The sequence below is a fragment of the Jatropha curcas genome, chromosome 11 (genome assembly GCF_041381405.1).
Source record: "Jatropha curcas cultivar XTBG-Jc1 chromosome 11, XTBG_Jcur_1.0, whole genome shotgun sequence".
Lineage (NCBI taxonomy): Eukaryota > Viridiplantae > Streptophyta > Magnoliopsida > Malpighiales > Euphorbiaceae > Jatropha > Jatropha curcas.
The window spans coordinates 6,677,668-6,702,223 of record NC_143161.1 but is presented as its reverse complement, the minus strand read 5'-3'; the positions used below and the strand labels follow the sequence as shown (position 1 = coordinate 6,702,223).

Here is a 24,556-nt window from a genome sequence, read left to right as displayed (position 1 = left end):
ATCATCTATATTTATCTTAAGAATCAGATTTCTATTTTTATAAAACAGCTGTTTATTTGATTTTAGAAAATTTTTTATGCATAAAAACTGACCTAATAATATTACTAATAATGATAAATAAAAAAGTTAAAAAAAATAAATTTAAGAAAATAAATTAATTTCATCTCCAATAAATTAATTTCCCATGAAGCTATTATTAGCACGCAGAAACGCGCGCGTGGGTAAAGTCATAATCGCAGCCAAACAGAGTCCAAACACGGGCGTAACAGAGCATATCCCCACCACCCTTTTCACTTCCTTCATCTCGTGCATATCCAATGGGCAAACAAACACTCAAAACTGACACTTCCATTTCAAAAAGAAACCAAAAACCGCACTCAACACAAAAATACCCATATTTGCCATTAACACGAAGCTTCCATGTGCCCTGCACTTTGAGGGGAAACCCATAAAATAATAAGAAAACCACAATCTAATAAAGCTTTATCACTTTCTATCCTTTCTTTCCATTTCGTCATTTTCATTTTGATTAAAATTTCAAAAGCCAGAATCAGATCCACATCCTCATTCCACCATTGTTGTTGGAGAAGAAAAGGAAGAATCTTTCTGGGACTTGTTTTTTCAAAAAGCTTAATAGAGCTTTTTGGAGACGACGATGCTACCTGGTTTTTTCGCTTCTAGGTAACTCTTCTTCTCTCTATTTATTTTGAACTTGATAGCCGGTAATTTCCAGTGTGCTTAGTGTAGATCTCAAGCAAAATGTGGTTGATTTGAACTTCACTTCTCCTCTAATTTGGCGGTTTTTGCTGAATCATCGCATTATCTAAAAGATTCACCCGGCGAGAATCTCTGTTTGTGTCCAGATTGGAGAAACCAGTTTTGTTCTTCGAGTAGAATTGGATTTCTGTATTTATTTGCCAATTTAATTATTATTTATTATTTATTATTTCTTGACGTGACGTTGGTTCATTCTCGAAGCAAGTAAGGGGTTGGCATTTGGCCATTTTTCGCATTAACTGCTCTGCCGAAGTTGGTCTTTGTAGGCTTTTATTAAGAAACGAGTTAAATGCGTACTTAGCTGATAAGGCCCGCCTCTCTGAAGCGGTGCGAGAAGAGTCTAAAAGATAGTTACGTGCGCAAGTCCTCCATTTAAGCCGTCTGTTAGGTCATTCTTTTTATCTAACAAGTTGATTTAGGATCTTACTTCGTCTTTTCCGTTTCTTACCTGGTCTCCTTTATCTCCTTATTATTAAACAGTTGAATTAAAGAGTTTTGAAGCTGACTTTTTTAAACTTTGAGCTATTTGGCTATATGGGTTGTTCCTTTCAATTGGGTTGAATAAATAAAGAATAAGCTCAAGTTGTTTTCTTTAGTTGATTTCGTTTATCCTATTGTCTTGACAGGAGGGAAAAAAACCATACAAGTTTTTTTCTTTATTCATAAAGATTTTTGTTCTTATATCGGAGAAGAAAAGTAATTGCCTAATTTCTGTAGATAATTAAGTTGATGGGGGGCAAAAATTCAAGGGAGGGAAGTTGGAGGTCGAATTCTTCTATTCGTTCTAGCAGTTCATCTTCTTATGGTTCACATCACGGATATCCTCAAACCTCATATGGTCAAGAAAGTTACGGCTACAACCAGGCGCCCCAGCAATCGTATAGTCAAGAAAGTTACAGCTACAACTACCCCTCTCAGCAATCATATGGTTCACAGCAGCATTATTCCTCTCAGGATTATAGCACCAGTAATAATAGAAAGCATCTTGAAAGGAAGTATTCAAGGATTGCTGATGATTACAAATCTTTAGACCAGGTAACTTAACATAACACGCAGTAGTTTTGATACAGAGTGTGGTTCTATTTAGATGATAAGTAAGATGCATGGAATGCATGAAGCCCAACTGTATATGCTGTGCTTTCTTTGGATTAAATAGTGGACATGCTTTGTTATCTGGTTTCAGTTGCCGTAGATCGTAGTGGATAAAATATTGGCTATGCTTTTTGCACAATCTCAATTTGCTCTACAGAAAGTGTTGCTGTTTTTATATAAACATATGGTTAAATTGCATTTTAATGTTTAAGAACTTATGGTCGCATATAGCTCTTACCTTGTGGTGCAACCAATTGGCCGCTCCATATGACTTTTTTATTTTTTCCAACTTGTGGCATCTGACACTTGGGCGAAAAGCAATTTTCTGACTAATCTTCTCTGTATTGTTTACAATACCATTTAATGGAAATAGCTGGTGACTTGTTGAAAGACAATTCATCCAATGGTAGAAGTTGGAAAGGGGGACGGGAGTTCTGGGTAGGGCTGTTGCGCCCCTTTCTCCCATGGCATCAAATTTGAAATTTCTCTAGGATCAAAATAAATTATGCGACTCCTGTCCCCTTCAACCAATTTTAACTAACACATCCACATGGCAAAATACAAATATAAGGTACTACAATACCATCAGTTTTCATGTTGTTTTCACGGATTTATAAAGACATACCCCCCCCCCCCCCAAACCAAAAAAAAAAAAAAAAGTTCTATTTGCAAGTTCAAAATATCATTTGGGTTTTGGATATGTGTAGAGGACTTAAAACTTTTTCACCTGAAAAATATGTTACTTATACAATGATTATTTATATTAATTCAAGTACCAACTAACTTTGATAATAGCAAAAGTTGGGGTGTTAGAGAAAAAACTCAACCCCCTTCCCTCCCTTGATTCATCCTTATCAACTGCATATAAACAAGTAACACCTTTTTTGGCATTTAAATATTTTTTGCTTTGCATTCTTAGTGGTGTTGTAGTAGATCTGTATGGAAGGTTATGTTAAATTTGTTCATCTTCCTTCTTCAGGAAGAGGCTTTTAACTTTGTTGAGAGTTCATTTGGTGTAAAATTAAGCAATAACATACTGATTATAAGTCTGCCAGCATTCCATACACGTATAATATTTTTTTAATATATCTAGTTTCCAAATGTCTTTAAGATCTAACATACTTTGATGTACCTTTTAACGTTGTAAGATGTTACTGTCAGTGCATTCTGGGCTTCAGAAAAAATGAATGGTTCTATTTTTATTTGTTTAGAAGTATTATGGATTTATTAGTTGTCGACATGGTTATGCATTTTGTACTTGGTGCTGACCGTTATAGGAATTTTGATGAATCTAAACCCATTATCTTCTTTACAGGTGACTGCAGCTCTTGCACGAGCTGGGCTTGAGTCTTCCAATCTTATTGTTGGCATCGATTTCACAAAGAGTAATGAGTGGACAGGTTGAACTTTATCTTTCATGCTTAAAGAGTATCTGATGGGTCATTTTGGACATGCTTCTAAATGTGCTTTGATGAACAGGTGCAAAGTCATTTAACAGACGAAGCTTGCATCACATTGGAGATGGTTTAAATCCCTATGAACAAGCAATATCCATCATTGGGAAAACTTTAGCTGCCTTTGATGAGGATAACTTGATTCCCTGTTTTGGGTTTGGGGATGGTATGTCTTAAGATATCTTGCTTAGTTATTAGAATAATTGGGAAAAATGAGTGGCAACAACTAACAAGTGTGACTTCTTATGTTGGCAGCATCAACACATGATCAGGATGTTTTCTGTTTCAATCCAGATGATAGATTTTGTAATGGTTTTGAGGAAGTATTAAGCCGTTATAGGGAAATTGTGCCCCATCTTCGACTTGCAGGTTTAGCATCTCATTTCTCATCTTAAAGTATTAATTGATGCTGTTGATGGCTTGCATATCTTATTGCTTGTTATCCTTTTTGTTTTTTTGGCAGGGCCGACATCATTTGCACCTATCATTGAAATGGCATCAACTATTGTTGAGCAGAGTGGTGGCCAGTATCATGTTTTGTTGATAATTGCGGATGGGCAGGTATAATGCCTTTGATATAATCTTTGGTTCATACTTCAGAAGAGGAGAGGGGAAGATAGTAGTGCTACTCTGAGTCTCTGACTAAGATGGTTCTGACTGGCTCAAAAATTGGACTGTTGTTAACATGAACGTGAAAGGAATAGAGTTTTGAAAATGTGTGGAGTCATTATTGCTATGCAATAGATTTATTAGAAATGATGTTCAGATATTTTATTAACCATGATTGGGTGTTTTTTCAATTTATGGTTGGTTGTCATTCCCTCAGGTAACTAGAAGTGTTGATACGGAGCGTGGCCAGCTGAGTCCACAGGAGAAGAAGACTGTTGATGCCATTGTAGAGGCAAGGTAAACTCTCTCTCTCTCTCTCTCGCTCGCTCTCTTCCTCCCACTCCACCCTTTTGTTATGTAGTTATGCATTTGTTTTGTTGCAGCAAGCTTCCATTATCAATTGTATTAGTTGGGGTTGGAGATGGACCTTGGGACACAATGAGGGAGTTTGATGATAACATCCCTGCCCGAGACTTCGATAATTTCCAGGTGAGTTATCTCTTAGGTTTTACTCTGTAGGTTTGTCATATGTTTCTGAAATTCTTCATTGATGAGATTGTTGATTGTTATTTCTCGCCATAGTTTGTGAATTTTACAGAAATAATGTCTAAGCATGTGGATGCATCCCGAAAGGAGACAGAGTTTGCGCTAGCTGCTCTAATGGAAATTCCTTCTCAGTATAAGGCTACAATAGAGCTTAATATATTAGGGTAATAAACTCTTATTAAAACCTATTGTCCATTCTCAAAAATTGTCATTTGAATTGATACATCATTTTTGTGATTGTAATCTAATTGTGCAGCCGTCGCAAGGGCAATGTTTCTGAGAGGGTTGCCCTCCCTCCACCCTTATATGGTGCAGCAGCTTTCAACAGTCCTAAACCTTCTCATTCTACCAGTTTTAAACCAAGTTTTCCTTCACCAAGTGTTCCTTCTTATCCAGTCAACAGCCCACCTCCCAGCTCAGCTCCCTCTGCTCCAAGTTCAACTTATGATAATCAGGTGAGTTACTCCTTAGGTTGGAAATACTTTTTGAGATTAAAAAGTGGTATTTCAGTTATATTTACCTTTTGCATTCACCAAATAAAACTGATTTCACTTTGGCTGACTAGCTTTTGAAGGGAGTCTTAGATATTATGATCTATGCTTCACGTAAAAATCTCGGAATACATATTGTGTTTGCTTACTGCCAGTTCCACTTTTTGCCATGCATCACTCTTGGTACTCTACTGTTACCAACAAATAATTGTTTGGCAATGACTTACATTAAGAAGTTTAAATGTCTGCAATTGATGCTTGTTTTTTCACATTTTCTAACAAAAGAGTGGCTAAAGATGTTATAGTTACTATTTATGTGATTTTTCTGTTTATGAACGTAAAAACTCACTCGTGTCTGATGTGCTTGTTTTTTCACATTTTCTAACAAAACAGCTCTGTCCCATTTGCCTCACTAATGTAAAAGACATGGCCTTCGGATGTGGGCATCAGGTAGATTCCTTAAATGTTCTTTCACATCTGTCATTATATATAGCTTTGGGGAAGATATGTCAAGATATTGATATGAATTCTCTTTTTCATTTAGACATGCTGTGAATGTGGAGAAAGCCTTCAGCTATGTCCGATCTGTCGCAGTTCAATTAAAGTGCGGATAAAGCTCTACTAAGCAGCAGTGCGACCTTTGCAGGGTTTTATTTTTTTATTTTTTTTAAAATTTATTTTTATATATTTTTTAATCATTCTTTGTGATTCATTACTTAAATATCAAAAAATATCAGATTTCAGCTTTAGATGTATAATGTGGGTTTAAAGAAATGAAATCAATTCTCCGTGTACATTATTCTTATTGTTCTTGTGCTATGGATACATGTTCAAATTTAGAAGCCTTACCAGACAGATTTTAATGCAGCAGAAACGAAAATCATCGAAAAGGTAGATGGGTTTCAAATAGCTGGAAACATATTGTTATAATTATTATTATTATTATTATTATTATTATTATCTTTGTGGAACTCTAGTGGGAAGAATTTTTATTTGTTTTACCCTCTCTGCTATGTCTTGAATGCATTGGTTGAACTCTTATGTTTATTCACGGGTTTCCAATTCCATGTAAATTTCATCAACTAATGGTAAAACGTTGACATGATGGCTCCGTGCAGAACCGCTTTTCATGTAGCTTTGAGTGTTTGCAGTCAATTTTATTTTTATTATTCGTAATGTTTAATAATATAGCATTTATAAGTAAGACAATTAATTGCTATTAAAATAGTTAATTTTGTCAAATAGATATAAAAAAACAACACTGTATAAGTTCTTGGTGAGCTGAATTTTATTATTTGATTAATTAAAAATATATTCAAATTTGAGTTTTAGCTTGTTTGCATTCAAATAAAATTATCCCTCTAATAGATTTAAAAGAGTTTTGAAAATCATTTAAGCATTCTGATTCCTTAAAAATAAAATAAAAAGTACGGTTAGAAATTGCATTCTAATTATTAATTTGAAAGTGAAGATCTTAAGACTATATTTTGTATGTTGTAATTAACTGTGTAATGGAATGAAAAATACATTATATGAATAATTATATTATTTGGTTAGACATTTGTTAAACTTTCCAATATAACTAAGATTACATGAGTAATTTTTATTACTTAAATTGATTGGATATTCATTACATCAAAAAATCTATATAAAGTTGATTACATCCCTCAAAGCCCATATTTACCACAACCACCATTCTGCTTCCGCCACCATTGCAATCACCACCACCACCACTGCAACTGCCACTTCATGACCACAATTTCACCGCAACCACCACTACCACCACTATTTCACCGCAACCACCACTTATTGCCACCTACCACTGTTATGACCACCACCCTACTACCATCATCACCGCAATTACTTCTGCAACCACCACCACCACCACTATATTATTATTAATTCTTTTTTTATATTGTTACATAAATAGGAGAATGAAATAAAAAATCACTAAAAACATCAAAATACTATAATTTTATATTGTAATTTAATTTATTCAATGAAAATATATAAAATTGTGTAAAAACAAGCTAATGTTCAATGACTTTAATTTTTATTTTGCTATATTACATTTTTTTTGGCTTTTTTTTTTTTTTAATTTTCTAGTTTAAATAGTTTATAGTTATAAATAGTCTTTAATAGCTTGATATAATAAATAACTTTTGATTCAATTTTTTTTATTAATAATAATGTGGTGCTAGAGTGTTAGTTGTGGTGGTGGTGGTGGTGGAGGTGGAGTGATGGTAGCGGTGTGTTAATTCCATTATATATTTACAAATAAAAATGAAATACTGATTACATTCTATAAATTTTGTTAATTACTGTATCAAATATAGTAATGAAATATTAATTACATTATATCTTTAATTACGTTGTATTGCATTATATAAAATCAAACATGACCTAATAATCCCTAATTACTTGTTGAGGTCTAACGGTTACATCGTTGATGGTGATAGATGATGTTGTTTGTTTGTACCCATTCAAGGTGTTATCATCAAGCAATAGATTCGTATATGTTACTCAAATTAAAAATTATTAGGCTTCGGTTTCTTTCTATTTAAGCAAGCCTAGCATTTCTCATATGAATATATATTTATTAGAAACATTCTTAATGTGAAAATTTGACAATTTTATATCCCATTAAGAAGCTTCAAAAACAATGATGAGATTCAAATAATAGAAAAATAAAGACAAGAAAGTAGTCCCTCGGTACAATAATTCTTGTCCTAATTTCATTTTTCATCCATCTCAAATTATTATTTTTCTTTTTTAAAAGCGAATAATATCTTAAGCTTACTATTTTATCTTTATTTAATACGTTACTTTGTTAACAAATATAATAGCCAAATTACTCCATTGTCATTAATTAAATCTTAATATAAATAAAATTAATATATCAATATTCAATCATTTAAGAAAATTCTATTTAATTAAATGTTTGATTATAGTTAATTAATTTTAAAAGAACATTTAATATGAATCATTGAATTTTAATGAATATTAACATAAAGGTAGTAGCTTAAAAAAAATGTATATTGGGAGAAAAAATAAAGTAGAAAATATAGTTTTAGCATGTTAACTAAATTTTCTTAATCTGTGTATAAGCTAAACAGTGATAAAACTTATGGATAAAAATTCTGAATGTAGATAGCTTCGTGGTAAAGAACACTTGTGAGGTTGATTACTATGGCTTAGTTTATGGGTTCGATCCTTTGCAATATAAACTCCTTTGGGCCAGCTCCTTTGCCTCCAAGCGCAAGTAGGGATTATTCAACTTTATGGACTGTTAAATAGACATGAGCCTGAATACCTAGTGCAAATATAAAAAAAAAAAATTATGGACAAAAGAAATTATAATTATAACTACTAAATTTTAATTTCAAATTAGTTTTAGCCAATGGTTTGCTTTTTTATTCTGCTTTAGTTATAGGTAATTTCCAAAAAAGCACAAAATATGTGCTGTGAAATAAAGTACTTTTGGTGTAATTTACATTACAAACAAAATAAAGAAAAAGCAAACAATAATATATCATCAGCAGCTTCTGCTTAATACATTTAATGCACTCAACTGTTTCTTAAACCAACCCTCCAAATTGCATTCATAAATACACATTAGAGAAAACAAAAGATGAGAACAGAATAAAAAGAAATCAACTACACAAAGCTCAAGTCATTTTCTTCATTTCTATCTGCCATGGAAATTGTCTCTCTTCCTTATCAAAGGCTGAAAAATGAAGATCTGATTGGTGATCATTATGAAGAAAAAGAAGGATCAATAGTGAGAAAATCAAGAAACTTTCAAAAGTTCAAAACGGTGCGTTTAAGGAAGAGATTTAGGGTTAAGGTTCCAAGTTTAAGGAGATTTTGGAGAAAGAAAGTTAAGTTGGTATATTCTGCTTATGCTAAAGTGTTGAAGAGATTCAAAGGAAGTCAAGCTCATTTTGGTGATCTTTTTGCAGGAAACTATTTGTTCTTGCAAGTCAATCCTTCTTCACTGAAGTGTTTTGAAAAAGCTTATCATGGTTCTACTGGTTTGTCTTCAAGGTATTCCTTGCCAAAAATGGTTAATTATTAATTAGTATTATTGGGTTAATAGATAATTAGATATAATAGATTTGTAATAAAGCTCTCTCTCTCTCTCAATGTTCTTCATGTAATGGTGGATGGAAAATTACTGATTGATTTATATTGGAAAGAAAACCCACTTTTCACTTTGTAGTGATTATGCTTTTAACAACATCAGGACAAGCAAAGCAATCAGAACTGTAAATCATGGTTCAATTTCTGTGAATGGAAGTTATAAAGAATGGTTTTTTGTTCTTTTTTTTTTTCTTATAATTTATTAAATACATAATTTATTAATACTGTGAATAATAATATCATATATATATTTGTTTTTAAGGTTGGAATCTATATGTTGCAAATAGAGGCGGAGCCCCTTGGAGGCTTAAGGGGCTAGAGCCACCCAAGAATTAAAAAAAAAAAAAAAAAATTCTTTTGAAAAATTATATTTTGCTTTCTGCAATTTGCAACAAAATATCATTTGGCTCCTCAAAATAATTAAAATAATTGTCCTAACTTCACCTTTGATTACAAACAGCATTTGTGTGCACATTTTAAATGATATAAGAGTGTAAGAGAAAGGCTTGTGAACCAAAAATATGCATTCGGAGAAACAAAGACATGGGAGAAACATATATACTACACAAAGCAAGAAACTGGTAATATCTCATGAAGGAAATGACTAGAGGAGAAAAAAAAGTCTTTCCTTGATTATTGGAAGTAGAAATTGTTTCACCAACTAAATTCTATAATGACACAACCATATTAGATATAACTTTATTATCATAAACATGTGCAAAAATTTATTTTGTGGATATGCATGCAACTGTAAAATAACTCAATCTTGATTTATTTATCATGTGAGTGGTTAGGATTGAATTAAAGGGAGCATGCCTCCCTAACCACATGATAGGGACTTTTGTTTACGATAAGTCTAACGTAAGGGACCATTGTTTTAGATTAAGACCGTACACCGGCTATGACTATGACTATGATTAAATTTCGAACCGAATTAAGTGTTCTATGGTTATAAGATTCGAATACTGTTAGTTTACACAAAAAAAATCTTAAAGATTATAAATATTTGTATAACCCAACTTATAACTAAAATAATTATATTTTTTCTAAATAATAAAATTAAAATTAAGAGATAGGTAAATTATCTATTATTTAATTTAAACGATAAAATAATTTTTCTGGATTTTTAGATTACTTTTAATAATTTGGTGCAGGTGAAGTACACAAATCTAAATTTTTTAAAAGCCAAAATAAGAGTAAAAACAGATAAAAGAAAGGAAGGTAGACGCTACTATTGATTACGCAAAACTAAAATTAGGTTTACAACTAGAGAGGAATAGAAAAAGAAAATACTAAAATGTTTTTTTTATTAAAATTTTTTAAATCTATTGAATATATTGAATAATTTCATAATTATCTAATAATATTTTTTTAAAAAAATTATTTTTTTAGAGATTTAAATAAAATTACTAATTTAAAACTGATTTATATTATAACACATTTGCTAATTTATGATTTTTTTTTTGAAAGAGACTAATTTATGATTTGATTAATACTTTGATAGGTCCAAATATCATATTTAGTTTGACTATAATTTAAAAACCAATTAGTTAATTAGGGATGGAACCCTAGTATCAATAAAATTTGAGTTATCCATATCTGTAACTGTATTTATTTAGAATTTTACTAGTCATTTAAAATTCGGTGTAATATCATTTTAAGTATCTAACTAAGGTGTGTATTCTAAAATACGCGATTCACTTTTATTTTTATAGTCAACAAATAATATTTTAAGTGAAAGTACAAAATATTAATGGAATTATAAATTAGTGACCTTTTCTATAATTTTTAAAATAAAAAAATTTTCATATATTAATTTGAATGTAATTTAGGGATGGTTTTAATTTGTTTTTTTTTTTTTAAATAAAATTTAAAAAACTTACCAATAAAGAGTTTGAAAGGGTTTTCTTCCTGGTTTTCAGAAACTCTGCACTAAACCCTACACTGACTCTCCCACAACCATGAAGCTCCTGATTCAATCAATTTTTGGTACCCTCTTCGTCTCCATATCCAATAAACAAAATCTCGCACATGTGATCAGTTTCTTTTTTGTTCTTATAGCATTTTTCAATCGAAGCTTATGATCTGATGGACGATTTCAGGTCACCGGAGTCCACTACTTCGAGGGTTGAACCGCCGTTACTTCGCAGCCTCCACCGAGGAGTACGCCAAGCGAAATTACGCTAATAATGTCTCAGAATACAACACTGTTGTTGGCTCTATCACTGCTCAACGCAGGTCCTTCCCTTTTTTTTTTTGTGTTATTATAAAGTACTTAATCTCTCTACTTTATGGGTTAAGCAAACGAGGTTTCTTGGTGTCGGTAATAGGCATTTTCTACTGAGGGATGTGTATGATGATATGATGCTGGATGGAATACAGCCTACACGAGACACATTCCATTCGTTGATCGTTGGGACTATGAAAGGCTCTCGCTTGCATGATGCTTTCTACTTTAGAGAACAAATGAAAGGCATGGGTTTGGTTCCTGATGTAAGAGAAACCTTTTTTTTTTCTTCTAAGTTAGACTTTGTTTCTTTTGATTTATGAAGTTAGGATCTTTCAATTCTATGTATGAGTTAGGATATTGAATTTCTTTGGTTAGCTTGTTCACGATTTTGTAGAACTCCCTGTTTTGTTTTTGCTATAATAATGTTCTGTTTGGTTGATGAGAAATACTATGGAATTGATATTTAAAAGGAAAGGAATTCAACCAATAGTTTGTTTTTGTCTTGGTTCTTTCAAAGTAGTGAAGAAAGATTCTTGCTTGACGTGGTTTACCGTTCTTAGAACTAAAGTTATCACCTATTGGTTTCCCTTTTGGTCTCTAATTGTGGCCGTGTGATGACTGCAAGGTGCATGGATTTATTGTTCCATGTTGTGGCCAAAAAACATAAACTTGGTATTCTTGGGACTTATGCTGACCATAATCCAGGGGATCCTCAACAATCTTGCCTTGTGGAGTTTCTTTGTGCTTTCATGAATGGAATTAGTTGTGGGATTTATCATGCAGATATCAGTAGGGACTTGTATACAAATTTGTTTCTACAATGAGTAGCAAAAGGGCACAACGAGTGTGAATTTATATATATATATATATATATATATATATATATATTGAAACTAAACCTATTAAGCTTGACAAAGAAATCAATGTAGAAGTAATTCAGCAGATCATAAAGTTTGTTTAATTGTAATTAACTTGGATTTCAATCTATGTTATAGGTAACTTTATATAACTTTTTGATCTCAACCTGTGGGAAATGCAAAAACTCTGACCAGGCTGTAAAGGTATGCTGTAATTTAAAATTGGACATGCACTTTGGATGTTTCACTAACCATCTTATACTGAAACATTTCTTGTTTCATTTTTTTTTTTTTGTTTTTTTTTTTTTTTTTGGTTAAGCTTTTGGAGGAAATGAAGATATATGAAGTGAAGCCAAATGGACAAACCTATGTCTGCCTACTTAACGCTTGTGCAGCAGCTGGTCGATTGGATCGAGTGTATGCTATTCCTTTCTTGTTCTCTGTCTTTTTTCCATTTGATTGAGTATGCTTAGATTTTCTTCTGAAGACTGCTTGTTCCATGGATCTAAATAGTACATAGTTAGGAGTATTAGGGTACAAGTACAAGTGTTGGCATTTGTATACCTCTGTAGCCTTGAAGTGCAATTTCAGCAGGTTCTTAATAAGGTGCATCCCCACCTACCAACATTTTTTAGATCATAAGATTCCTAAATCAGAAATAATTGTGTACTAGTTCTTTTGCTTTCTATGATAGCTTTAGTGGCTTTTAGTGGATCATAATCAAAATGTTCAATTATCTGCCCGTAGTTTAAGACTAATTCACTGCTGAATTCTTGGACCATTGCTTGAGCTAACTTTTGGCTCAGCCTAAGCTATTTGGCCTTTCTAGTTTTGTTTTGTTGGCCAGTATATATGCAACAAAATAATCTACTACAATCTATATTGTCAATTTTACAGTCGTGCAATTGTCCGTGATATGACTGCTGCTGGCGCTGGTTTGAACAAGTTCTGCTATGCAGGACTGATCACTGTACATATGAACAAGACACCGGTGTCAGATGATACAGCTACCAAAGTAATTATCAAAACTTTCCCCCATCTTGAATAATTTTTTGCTCTTTTAACTGTAATTTTTTTTTCTAATATCATTCTTTTTTAAAAGATAATCGAGTTTGTTGAGCAGTCAAAGGGATGGTCATCTGCTGACTCATCAAACTACAATGCTGAAAATGTGATGATGGGTGTTACTGAAGAGGAATTGTACAATTTACCTACAGCTGATTATGTCAATAGGCGTGGAGGATTCTTGACCCGGCAACTAACTGTATATCATGTTGCGCTTCATGCTTGTGCAGAACTTAGGAATGTTCAAGTATTATCTCACATCTCAGTAGTCGTTTCTTCATTTTCCATCACTAAGCAAACCTGTCTCTACGAGCTTCAGTGACTTTTCCTTTTAACAATTTATATTTTGGTCATGATAGGCAATGGAAACTCTTTTAGAAATGCTTAAGAAGGATGGAAAGTATCCTGATGTCTTCATTGTGATGCAAACAATGAGGTACTTTGTTGTCTATAACTGATATTTCTGGCCAATATTGCTTAAGTTATCTATGCACATGAATTTGCTAGATGTTATTAATAATTTGGATTGTCAAACATGTAAGGACATAACAAGAAAGATATTCAATTTCTGATTAGGTGGTGAACTTTAGGATGTCTCATCATGATGGTCTGCTTCTTTGAAGCAATTGCTTGTTGGGTATGAAACCGTTAGCTGAAATTTCTGGATTTTCATTAATCATTTGATCATCAAAGATAGAAGAACATAACAAAAATGATATTCATTGCTGAGTAGGTGGTGTACTTTAGGATGTCTCATCATGATGGTTTGCTTGTTCTAAGTTAATTGCTTGCTGGGTATGGAACAGTCAGTCCCAGGCTAATCATATAATTGCATTAAAAAAATGATCTTCAGTTGGACATTTCAACTTTACTATAGTTTGTCTTACACACTTCTATATTTTTCCAGGTGTTATTTACGTTCTGGAGACATTGATAATGGTCTTAGAACTTTTGAAGAATACATGAATTCTGGGAAAACTCCTGCAATAGAACTATACACAGTAAGTTCTGGTGATGGATAGGATATCTGTGATGTGAGGTCATATTAATACATCCTATAACTTGAATTTTATTGTTGCAATAAAATGCTGTTCGATCTCTGTTCTGGAAAGAAGTTAAAGTAACAATATAATATTTAAACTTCATTGTCTGATGTGAAATGTTGTTGTGTTGTTGAAAGAACCAACATTTCTATTCAAGATGCACTGGCGGGCAGGTTCCTTATTTGCAAATGCCTTTCATCTAAAAGTGCCTCTTATTACTTCACTCTTTTCATTCATTCTTTTCATAAAGAGTTGTGCTTGACTGTAACATTTGATGCAAGTCTGTTTGGGATGTTGCCAAAATGGAAAAAAAAATGTTAGTGGAGTGGGTATTTTTGTTTCTCAGTAGGCCTGTTTCAATGTTTCTTCTTTTGGCTATTTCTTTCCAATATAAGATGATAACGTTTGCATGGTCCTGAATTGAATAAACTTATGTGGCTGTAGACACTTGTCGATGGAGCAATGATAGGCTATACTCCCAAGGGAATGCAAATTGCTCAAGACACACTGGTATGGTTGGGTTATGATTCTTTATTATCATACTGATGTTATGATCATTATATTGTATGGCTCCATGGACAATGCAGGTAAATATGAATTCCAGAAACTTTTTCTTGAGTCCTAAACTAGGAAGTGATCTACTCCTTGTAGCAGCTGGTGAAAAGGTGAGAAAATTGCCAGTGCATTCTTTAAATAAAATAATATTTCTATCGTAAGAGTTTTTCTTCCTTTTCTTTTGTTGGGGGCGGAGGGATGGATGGGTTGTGTCCATTCATTTTATATTGTTCTAGTCATTTTGAGATTGAAAATTGGTTGAACTGACAATAGTATTCAATTTCAATGTTTCTTTGCAGACTGGTGGATATACGACAGCTAATTATATATGGGACTTGATGCAAGCTCGTAAAATAACCCCTTCATTTCCAGCCGTGGAAGCATATTATAATGGGCTAAAAGTGAGTCTTGTTTCATGCTTGATCTTTGATTTATTCTTACACCGGTCAATTGTTATACTTGGTTTTTTCTTCTTCTGGTTGCCATTTCAAAGAATTAGGTGAAGCACTTCAAAATTATTTTTATCCTTTCCATGACCCTAATGCATCAAGATGATGTTACTTATGAGGGGATCCTAATTTTGTCCTTGCATACTGAGGCAAACTAAAAAATTTCTGATTTTGTACCTAACTCAAAATTTTCATTTGCAATTTCAACTTGAAGGTTTAATTTTAAGGCGATGCAACTTTGACTGTTTTTATGTGTTTCCTTGGAAAGACCTGCAGATGATCCCTGCATTATTTAACATGGTTATATTACATGGTCCAAGCTCTCATAATTGTGCAGACAATTATTCTAGAATCTAGCATAATCAACACTTTTTCCACAATATGCGACAAACCTAGTAGTTCCATAATCGATACTTTCAAATGGGTTATGTGCTCTGCTACGTAAGTGACTTCAAATGTGTGGTATTGTCAGGCAAAAGCTTATAGAATTTCTTTGATTCTTGACACCAGTCATCTTGCTTTGCTATACTTTTGTTTTTCTCTCATACTATTTTGTATTGCAGGAACGCGAGATACCTTCAGATGATCCTCGGCTGTTACTAGTTTCCCGTACTTACGATAACCTACGCCTGAGAATTGGAGGTGGACAACGACAATAATTTGTTAGATAAGGAACAGAATGATGATGATGATCCTATCTGTATCAAACGGAAATGCCATTTGGAGTGACAATAGAACTTCAAGAGAGGCTTTGGTAGTCGAGATACGACATATGAAGTGATGTTCGGAGCATATTGGGATCTTTTTATGTCTTGAAATTTTGATGCTTTTGTAATCTGGTTATTACTTTGCTGTTCCATTAATTAAATAATTGAAACAGAGAAAAATAAATGTTTTCTATCCTCTTGCTGGTAATTAAACAGACGAATAAACTCATTAGTCCGATATGTGGGTAATGTTTTTTGTTGTATGCTTTAAAAATTAAATGAGATAAAGCAGGGAATGAGAATTGTTTGCCAATCACTGGATATGCATATAGCTGAGTTTAAAAATACCGCCAAAGTACAATTAGAAAATGTTAATTTAATGTTAAGCATCTAAAGATTTTCACTAATTGGGATTATTTTGATATGGCTGTTAGATAATTATAAAAGTGTATAAACAAATATGGAATAATACCAGACTCACCCCGCAGAATAAAAAAAATTACAGAATGGCTTGTTTTTAAATTACTTATTTATATTTAAAAGAAAAAAAACAGAAACTAACGGTTTTTTCCCGTGTTCTATATTCTGATAATAGCGCTGGAATAGACCTAAAAGCTGCCGAGTCCTAAAACATAATTCTAGCTATTACGTCGCCGAAGCCGAAACAAGACCGCACTGCTTAACTTGCTTACTACGGTCACTAATCGCCGGTCGCCATTTTCAGTAAGTTTTTGGTGCTTTCTCTTTATTAGACTGCATCCAATTGTTTTTCAGGCACATAAATCTGTAATTTCTTTTTTTTTTTTTTTTCGGGATTTGAAGCTCTTGTTTTATCGGAAAATTTTCTCATATGGGATTTAAGCAGGAAGTGTATTTTCTTTATTATGAGTATATTCCGTGTTGGTAGTTGGTTTGTTCTAGAGTTTATTAACAGTAGGAAATTGGAGTTAGCTGTGATTAGCCAGTAAATTTTGGCATATTGTCCATTTAAAGGCTACTCAAGGTTTTATATTTCAGTTGCAAATACTGATAGATTTAGATGATATGGGTTATCTGTGCATAATGCAGCAATGAAATTTTGCCTTTACCTGTTCAATATAGAAGGGTCATCCATGGGCTATGAATGCTATTATTGTTATGATTGAGAATTGATTGAATCGGGAAATTTAGGTAAAGGAAAAGAAAAAGGTGTTTTGTACCTACATTCAGTTTCCATCATTTTAATTTTTCATTTCATAAAATGTATGAAATTTTAATTGTTTGATTAGTTTGGCATGCATGCCTTTCCTGATCTGATCATGAGATTGTGATTGTATTTTCACTTTATTTCATTGGGCAGAATGGCTAAGGAAGAGAATGAAATTAATGGATTGAGTTCTCAGAATGAAGGGTATCCCAATTCCACTGAGGAAAGGGTGCGGAGTAGGAAGAATAAAAAGAAAAGACAGTTGCAGGACAGTGTGAAGACAGAAGATGAACAGGAGGTCAATGGAGATAGCGATTCAACAGAAGAGAATTCACAATCTGGTGATATAAGAGTAGAAAGTAGAAAAAAGAAGACAAAGAACAAATTTTTAGAAAAAACTGGCACAAGTGAGGAAAGTTGTAAAAAATCTGGTGGTGGGAGAAAAAAGAAAGGGAAAAAGAATAGAGAAAAGCAATTATTACAGGAAATTGCTGAGGATGAAGAATTGCAAGATGCTAATACAGAAGGTTTCCAAGAAGATGTGTATCCAGCAGCTGAAGGTGGAAAAATTGACGAGGAGAATTTATTATCGAATGAAATTACAGAGGGTGAAGATGAGCAAGAGGACAATGGAATAAAACCTGTTAAAGAAAACCATAGGCTTAAAAAGAAAAAGAAGCATTTATTAAAGGAAGCAGCTAAGGCTGAAAATCGTGGTGTTTGCTACTTGAGCCGAATTCCTCCTGGCATGAATGATGTGATACTTCGTCAGATGCTTTCCCAATATGGAGAGATACAAAGGATTTACCTTGTACCTAAAGCTAAAGGTGTTCAATCAATAATCCCTCAATTGTCTTCCACCCCACTTTTCTATTTTCTTCTTATTTGTACTTTCTCAAAACAGCCTCAAGTTATATGCTAGTCATTGGTTAATTAATTAAATGGAACACATTAATTTACTCTACAGGCCCTGCTGCTCAAGTACGCCGCAAAAAAGTTGATGGATTTCGAGATCAAGAATTTTCTGAAGGGTATGTTCAGTAGTAAAATATATGCTAAGCAGGTTTAACGTAATATCTTCAAATCAACAGCTGGTTCTTTTTAGGATTATCTGGATATTGAATCTGTCTCTTTCTCTCTCTTTCTTTCTATCAATTCCAATCTGGTATGGAATCAACAATTTGGTGTTGTATCTGACTTTTGTTTGACTTGAGAGATTGCATTATCTTACTATCACAATCATTAATCACATGGTTCTCTTTTCCTGTAACCTGTAGGTGGGTTGAATTTGCCAATAAGATCGTCGCCAAAAGGGTTGCCAGTATGTTAAATGGTGAACAGATTGGTAGGAAATTCAATTGAAATGTGCGCGCGCCCGTGTATTTATATATATGTATATTTGGTTTTTCTCTAATTAGGTGTAAGATTATGTATCAGCTCCTCGGTACTCTAATTTATGTGTCTTTTGGGGAGCAGAACAAGAATTAGCTGTTGAATAGAGAAGCCTGTAAAGTTAAAAATGATAACCCTGTTATTGGAACTTATGCATGAACATAATGCTCCTAAAAACATTTCTAGCTACTTAACCCTAAAGGTTTATTCTTTATTCAGATTATAGCTTCATATCTCACTTTCATTTCTGTGGTTTGAGTTGTGATTTCTAAGCCAAATAAAGAAATTGGTTTGCTTGTGCGTTGTGAAAGCAAATACTGCATGCCCTATTTTGGCAGTTGCATGATACTGAAATTTGTTCAGTTCCTATCTTCTGCATGATTTTATTTCCCTGTGTTTTCCTTCATCTATATTCATCGTGTTTTTCATGTTTAGGTGGGAGGAAGAGGTCAAAATTCTATTATGATCTTTGGAATATTAAGTACTTGACTAAATTCAAATGGGATGATCTTACAGAAGAAATTGGTAAGAAGACATTTCTCTTGTGTTTTATCATTCTATGCTTATTAGTTCAGTTCACGTTTAAGTGTGGGCATTTCTAATTCAGCTTACAAGAGTGCTGTTCGGGAGCAGAAATTAGCTCTAGAACTATCTGCTGCAAAGAGGGAACGGGATTTCTATCTCAATAAAGTGGATCAGTCTCATGCTTTGAGTTCTATAGAAGAACGTTTAAAGAAGGTAAACATTGTATAAATGTATGTGACCTAATTTGTGTTCTTTTTGTGGAATCTTTGGCAATTGTGTTTCTGAAATATTTGGAAGCCAAGTTTCTTTAGCCAGACATCATAGGTTCAATGTCTTGTAGATTTCTTATCAGAAACCAATGTTCCTATCCTCTATTGGACCGGTTTAAATGTGTTCCGCACTGTAAGTGGGTGTTATAGCTGCTTCAGGTAGCTCAAAAAGGAGTATTGATTGTGAAATAAATTTTAATTAGCAAGTTTCAGAACTCACAATCATGGTCCCAGGGATGGGTTTTTCCAATGGATTCATCATACGTGTTTTTCTCTAGTCATTTTTAAGGTTAATGGTTACTTTTTTTTTTGTACATTTCATAGTTTGAATATTACTCCTTTGCCAAAGAGAACATGTAAAGCTAGGGGTTGTTCTATATCTTTGTAGCATAATGTTTTATTCTTAAGTCTCCTATTTGTCTACTGAGCATTTATCTAGTTTCAAGATAAATTTTTACTGCATTATCGGTTTCATCTGTTGCTTCTGCAGAAGCAAAAGATCCAACAGGACGCAGGTGGGCAAGTCACTGTTATTGAGCGAGTACCGAAGGTCATCCGTCAATTCCCACAGATAAAACCAGTTGCTAATAAAGCTGAAGAAAGGAAATCTCACCTCTCGAAAGACATTCTGGCTGGGGTGAGTCATTGTTAATAGGCCTCAACCTCAAACTAAATTATTTGTTTCCTTGAGCTTATTTTCTTGTTGCCCTATATGCAGGTTTTTGGTGCTTGATAGTTGGCAAGTCTTTTGAAGCTTTTGGGAATGTTCATATCATATGAAGAGCTTAGAGGAGGATACTGTATGCTGCATCACTTTTCTATGAGTCTAGCTAATTGAGCATCTTACAATTTTATTACTATTTTTAACAATTTTTGATGATAATTACAATTTTGTTATGTAATCACTTTAGCTAGGAGCATCATGGACATGGCAACCTATGCACTGTAAACATCTTAAGAAGCACAATTAATACTCCATGTATCTACCGTCTCAAAGGTTTTTTATTTTTATTTTTATTTTTTTAATGAATATCAGTGCTGTGGAGAAGGCTAGATTGTTACTTTTTGCTTCCCTATGATGAGGCTGCCAAAGCAATCCAAATGAAAAGAGCGATTGAGCCTTGACAAATATATATAATTTGGTAAAAATAAGGCAGAATGATAAAATTAAATGCTATTGTAGTTACATACTGCCTAATTCATTAAATTTAGTTCAATTTGGGTGGTTTAAGCGGTTATTGACGGTTTAAATATTCTATGATATATAACCTGTTTTATAAATATGGAAAGAAATACTTGCATTTTTTTTTTTTTTTGCCTTGAGAATAAAATAAAAAAAAAAATTTAATTCTTTAATCTTACGTCAATTTTCATTATTTCATTCTTCACTTCGTCATTAAATGTTGACATTGCTAGCCATGTTCTTTTAACATTTATTACTAAAAAAAATTATCAAAATCTCAAGCTTTAACTCATATAATTTGTACATAATGTATATGAATATATTTTTTTATAAACAATTTTCACACAATAACTATATAATGTATGTGAATTATTAATCATTTCATAGTTAAAATATACTAGATATACAGCGCAGTGCAGTTCGGTTTAGGTTGATTTTGACCCTAAAATCACAAGTCAAACCAATAATTTATTTTTTAAATTTCAAAAACTAAACCAGACCATCAACTTTTCGAAATCTTAGTTTGTATTGATATCAACAGTTCGAACGGTTTCCTGTGCTTAAAGTAATACCTTGATTCTTAATAATAGAGAACACATTAGGATTAATGGAGAAGCAGCAACGTTGATTGCTGTCATCATGACAGGAATAGGTAAGAGATTACAAATATCAAAGGAACTGCAAAAAACACAAATTTACCAACATGAAGAACCCTACTGGATAGACTTGAATCCCTATATCAATTAAATTAAATTTAGCCCAAAGAACAACACATGTTGGATCTATACATTAAATCTGAACCAGGAAGTTGGATAACATTTCTTAACATATATATTCAAGGGTGGAAGGGATCGAACAAGCTGAATGGAATTGCACAGAAGGATCAACTATGATACTGAACCTCACTTTCAATTAACTACAACAACTTCCTCTCTGTGCAACAGCTCCATCTCTTGCGCCTGACGGGCCCTGAGAGCGCACATATCCAAACTTGATCCCGGAAGACTGCAATTATAACAGAAAAGTGTGACTAAAATAAGAATGAATTTTTTTGTGCAAGGAGTAATGAAAGGTTGCAAAAAGGTCTAAACAATCATTCAGACACTGCATTGTATATAACCAGACAAACAAGCATAAGAGGTTAAAACCATTTGCCTCTCCTGTATAACCCAAATTCAGATCATCAAATCATTTAAGTTGCTAATTTTGGGCTAGCAAGTTTGAAACTGATCGAAATACCATAGTTTGGATTTGCAAAGGCATGCAAGGAAATGTGTTACATGAATAGTTCCACTTAGCACAGAAAATATGCCAATTAACATTCGTCCACATGACCCTCCTAAGACCTTTGCAAGCCAATGAGGCTAGGTTTTTTGAACACATAAGATACGGCAATTCTCTTTCATTCTTTTCCCCAAGACATCCTGATTGTGTTGTGACAAAAGGACAAAAAAAAAAAAAACAAAGCCAGGCCCCAAGAGAATGTGAGTGGAGCAAACTCAATGATTACCTCATTGCCTGCATCAATTACGCCTTCCTGTATATTCTTGAGGATCTGGCCAGCAGTCCTTATGAAGGCCTATAATAAACATGTTAGTATATTAGCCGGTATCAATTAAAAAGAGAAACTGAAGATTTTACCTTTGGAATTGAATAAAAATATAAGAATGAATCTTAGGCAGGTTAGAACACATCACCTCCTCGACATTTTGAGCAGTTCTTGCAGAAGCCTCCAAGAATAGAAGTCCATTTTCCTTTGCAAACTGTTCCCCTTCCTCTTTGCTGACAGCCCTCCTATGAGCAAGATCACATTTGTTGCCTATGAGCATGATTGTCATGTTGGAATTTGCATGCTGCCGAGCATCCTCTAGCCAGCTTGCCAAGTGATTAAATGTCTCTCTCCTGCACAACATCCCAGATTCAGTTCAGATAACACAAATACTATAAGAGAACAAGAGGCAAAGGGGAGACAACAAATACACAAGCTTCATTCTCTCAAAAGCTATACTGGGGTGGTGCAAAGACTGCAATATGGGCATACTCAGTTTTCAGAAATGAGAGAATAGGGAGTCCACGCGTTCATGCACTTTGTATGTTGGTTCTCAACATAGTACAACAAAAGTAGCTCTTAAAATTACAAGCAGAACTGCAGGCACTTGACCACTGAATTTGAGTATTACCACAATGGAGTGACTTGAAATGCACAACACGTTAGACATTTATATTGGGTAAAACAGAAAGATATAGTCCAATCATTTTACTAAAGCTTAAAGAATGAGAATGGTGATGAACAGAAGTTTGACATTTTTCTTTAATGTGTTAACCTTACTTTGGAAGGAAATCATACTTATTTTGAAATATCTTGTTTGCCTACAGAAAAAAGAGCATGCACTTATGCAAACATAGGCAGACACACAGACTGACCTTGTAATGTCATAAACCAGAAGTGCACCAGCTGCTCCTCTGTAGTATGATCTAGTGATGGATCTAAATGATTCCTGGCCAGCCTGAAATCAAACCGCAGTCCTTCATAAAAAATATGTTGATTTATGAACACATTCATATACTTGGACATTAATACATATGTTAAGTATACAAGTATGATTAAAACTACAGGGAGTTATGCACATAGAGAATGCACTTAGAAAAAAAAAAATGTAATCCCAAATACAAATAATGCTTACGTATCATCTAGTGTTTCCCGATATAGATACCAATACCATTGATTACAATTTACAAGTTCAGTTATTTACTACCCTTTTTCCTCATATGGAATTGCTGAAAAGCTAGCTGACTAATTTCACAAACCAAATGAGAACTCACATGTAGCAAGCATATATCTATGCACTACAGTATCTCGAATGAAGGGTATGCAGACCGAGCCATGGGTCGATTCTATGACACACGTCAAACAGTAATGTTGGAAAAGCCAAAAATCTGGCAATCTTATCTAAAGATGAAATTCTCTTTTAATCAGTATTTTAGTGAAACTAACATCTTGTTTGTAGTAATGTATTTTATCATGCTCTAAGAGCAATAAGCAAAATGATCCCTTTTAAAAGCAATCCCTTTCAAAAGCCAGTAAATTTAGTTGGCATTTAACATAAGTTTTAAATTTAAGAAAATCTAAAGAAAGACAATTACTCGCAACTCATAACTATTCAAAAAAAAGAATAAATAAATAATTTAACTAAAAGATACAGGCTTCGGAGAACAGCATAAATAGAATTAGAAAACAATTAAAAAAAAAAAAAGAGAGAAGAAAGAGGGCGGGCAACATACAGTGTCCCAAATCTGAAGCTTGATAGGGCGACCATCTATAGTGACCATACGAGCACCGAATTCCACACCAATAGTGAGATCGTGAACGGGCTGAAACCTCTTATCGGTGAATTGCAACAGCAAGCATGATTTCCCTACGCCTGAACCCCAGGAAACCCATTCCAAAACCCTAAAATTTTAAACTTCGCAAGGAAAAAAAGAAAAAAAAATCAAAAACTAGAGGAACCAATCACAGAAAAACGAACCCGTGTCGCCGATGATTATGTACTTGAAGAGGTAATCGTAAGACATTTCAGAAGGCAGGAATACGACAAGTCGTTAAGTAAGGAAGGTTGAAGATGACGAAGATGAAGACAATGAATCTGGGATGTTCTTGAGGTTTCTGGCTTTTGTGTGTAACAGTGAAGGATTTTGGTGGGCTGAAAGAATTTGAGAGAGAAAGAAAAAGAATTGAATTGAATTGAATGGCTTACCATTTTGTTTTTCAAATTTTTTTTTCTATAAAAAAAAAAAAAGACAGCGTGACGTATAAAAATACGGTGTACTGTTTTTTTTTAAATAAAAAATTTGGTTCACTTAATCGCGAATCAATCTGCTGTATTTATTTTATTACATAATGTTTTTCCTTACATTATATTACTCAATGAATGTGATAAAGAAAATTGTTGCATGTATTATAAGGTTATCCGTTCCATTTAAAA

General features: G+C 33.3%; 5 protein-coding genes across 6 annotated transcripts; 4 read left to right on the top strand and 1 right to left on the bottom strand.

The window, feature by feature from the left end:
- Positions 1-310: 310 nt before the first annotated feature.
- RGLG2 (RING domain ligase2) lies at positions 311-5,774 on the top strand. The gene is made up of 12 exons (XM_089716048.1): positions 311-681; positions 1,404-1,812; positions 3,185-3,269; positions 3,349-3,489; positions 3,579-3,692; positions 3,787-3,884; positions 4,150-4,229; positions 4,316-4,421; positions 4,515-4,642; positions 4,735-4,933; positions 5,363-5,419; positions 5,514-5,774. The coding sequence occupies exons 2-12, from the start codon at positions 1,507-1,509 to the stop codon at positions 5,592-5,594; spliced, it is 1,395 nt and encodes a 464-aa protein (XP_089572174.1). The 5' UTR covers positions 311-681; positions 1,404-1,506; the 3' UTR covers positions 5,595-5,774.
- Positions 5,775-8,555: 2,781 nt separating this feature from the next.
- LOC105633686 (uncharacterized) lies at positions 8,556-9,292 on the top strand. The gene has a single exon (XM_012216324.3). The coding sequence runs from the start codon at positions 8,667-8,669 to the stop codon at positions 9,045-9,047; it is 381 nt and encodes a 126-aa protein (XP_012071714.3). The 5' UTR covers positions 8,556-8,666; the 3' UTR covers positions 9,048-9,292.
- A 1,663-nt stretch (positions 9,293-10,955) lies between these two features.
- Positions 10,956-16,211, top strand: LOC105633677 (Pentatricopeptide repeat (PPR) superfamily protein). Its single transcript, XM_089716050.1, has 13 exons — positions 10,956-11,101; positions 11,215-11,350; positions 11,443-11,605; positions 12,338-12,403; positions 12,519-12,616; positions 13,097-13,214; positions 13,302-13,511; positions 13,624-13,700; positions 14,172-14,265; positions 14,752-14,817; positions 14,895-14,972; positions 15,162-15,263; positions 15,875-16,211. Exons 1-13 carry the CDS (start codon positions 11,074-11,076, stop codon positions 15,968-15,970), a joined length of 1,332 nt encoding a protein of 443 aa, XP_089572176.1. The 5' UTR covers positions 10,956-11,073; the 3' UTR covers positions 15,971-16,211.
- A 370-nt stretch (positions 16,212-16,581) lies between these two features.
- LOC105633668 (RNA-binding (RRM/RBD/RNP motifs) family protein) lies at positions 16,582-20,438 on the top strand. Of its 2 annotated transcripts, XM_012216300.4 has the most exons (8): positions 16,582-16,741; positions 17,358-18,031; positions 18,172-18,235; positions 18,482-18,549; positions 19,032-19,121; positions 19,204-19,334; positions 19,881-20,027; positions 20,109-20,438. In XM_012216300.4, exons 2-8 carry the CDS (start codon positions 17,359-17,361, stop codon positions 20,121-20,123), a joined length of 1,188 nt encoding a protein of 395 aa, XP_012071690.1. In that variant the 5' UTR covers positions 16,582-16,741; position 17,358; the 3' UTR covers positions 20,124-20,438. The 2 variants fall into 2 exon arrangements, with proteins under 2 accessions (XP_012071690.1, XP_089572177.1); XM_089716051.1 differs by lacking the exon at positions 20,109-20,438 and having other exon boundaries at positions 19,881-20,042.
- Positions 20,439-21,177: 739 nt separating this feature from the next.
- On the bottom strand, positions 21,178-24,307 carry GB2 (GTP-binding 2). The gene is made up of 6 exons (XM_012216291.4): positions 24,101-24,307; positions 23,856-23,995; positions 22,998-23,080; positions 22,271-22,475; positions 22,084-22,152; positions 21,178-21,578 (listed from the first exon to the last, which is right to left on the bottom strand). Exons 1-6 carry the CDS (start codon positions 24,144-24,146, stop codon positions 21,486-21,488), a joined length of 636 nt encoding a protein of 211 aa, XP_012071681.1. The 5' UTR covers positions 24,147-24,307; the 3' UTR covers positions 21,178-21,485.
- Between the last annotated feature and the right edge of the window lie 249 nt (positions 24,308-24,556).

What these genes read in the sequence shown, in the direction of transcription:
- RGLG2 (XM_089716048.1), top strand. Translation starts at nt 1,507, where the DNA reads ATGGGGGGCAAAAATTCAAGGGAGGGAAGTTGGAGGTCGAATTCTTCT. An exon ending in CTGTTTTGGGTTTGGGGATG is followed by an intron (nt 3,490 to 3,578) that starts GTATGTCTTAAG and finishes TTATGTTGGCAG; the next exon opens with CATCAACACATGATCAGGAT. An exon ending in GAGACTTCGATAATTTCCAG is followed by an intron (nt 4,422 to 4,514) that starts GTGAGTTATCTC and finishes TTCTCGCCATAG; the next exon opens with TTTGTGAATTTTACAGAAAT.
- LOC105633686 (XM_012216324.3), top strand. Translation starts at nt 8,667, where the DNA reads ATGGAAATTGTCTCTCTTCCTTATCAAAGGCTGAAAAATGAAGATCTG.
- LOC105633677 (XM_089716050.1), top strand. Translation starts at nt 11,074, where the DNA reads ATGAAGCTCCTGATTCAATCAATTTTTG. An exon ending in TCTATCACTGCTCAACGCAG is followed by an intron (nt 11,351 to 11,442) that starts GTCCTTCCCTTT and finishes TGTCGGTAATAG; the next exon opens with GCATTTTCTACTGAGGGATG. An exon ending in TTGTAGCAGCTGGTGAAAAG is followed by an intron (nt 14,973 to 15,161) that starts GTGAGAAAATTG and finishes GTTTCTTTGCAG; the next exon opens with ACTGGTGGATATACGACAGC.
- LOC105633668 (XM_012216300.4), top strand. Translation starts at nt 17,359, where the DNA reads ATGGCTAAGGAAGAGAATGAAATTAATGGATTGAGTTCTCAGAATGAA. An exon ending in GTTAAATGGTGAACAGATTG is followed by an intron (nt 18,550 to 19,031) that starts GTAGGAAATTCA and finishes TTTCATGTTTAG; the next exon opens with GTGGGAGGAAGAGGTCAAAA. An exon ending in TGATCTTACAGAAGAAATTG is followed by an intron (nt 19,122 to 19,203) that starts GTAAGAAGACAT and finishes TTTCTAATTCAG; the next exon opens with CTTACAAGAGTGCTGTTCGG.
- GB2 (XM_012216291.4), bottom strand. Translation starts at nt 24,146, where the DNA reads ATGTCTTACGATTACCTCTTCAAGTACATAATCATCGGCGACACGG. An exon ending in CTGGTTTATGACATTACAAG is followed by an intron (nt 22,476 to 22,997) that starts GTCAGTCTGTGT and finishes GATGTTGTGCAG; the next exon opens with GAGAGAGACATTTAATCACT. An exon ending in TAATTGATGCAGGCAATGAG is followed by an intron (nt 21,579 to 22,083) that starts GTAATCATTGAG and finishes TTATAATTGCAG; the next exon opens with TCTTCCGGGATCAAGTTTGG.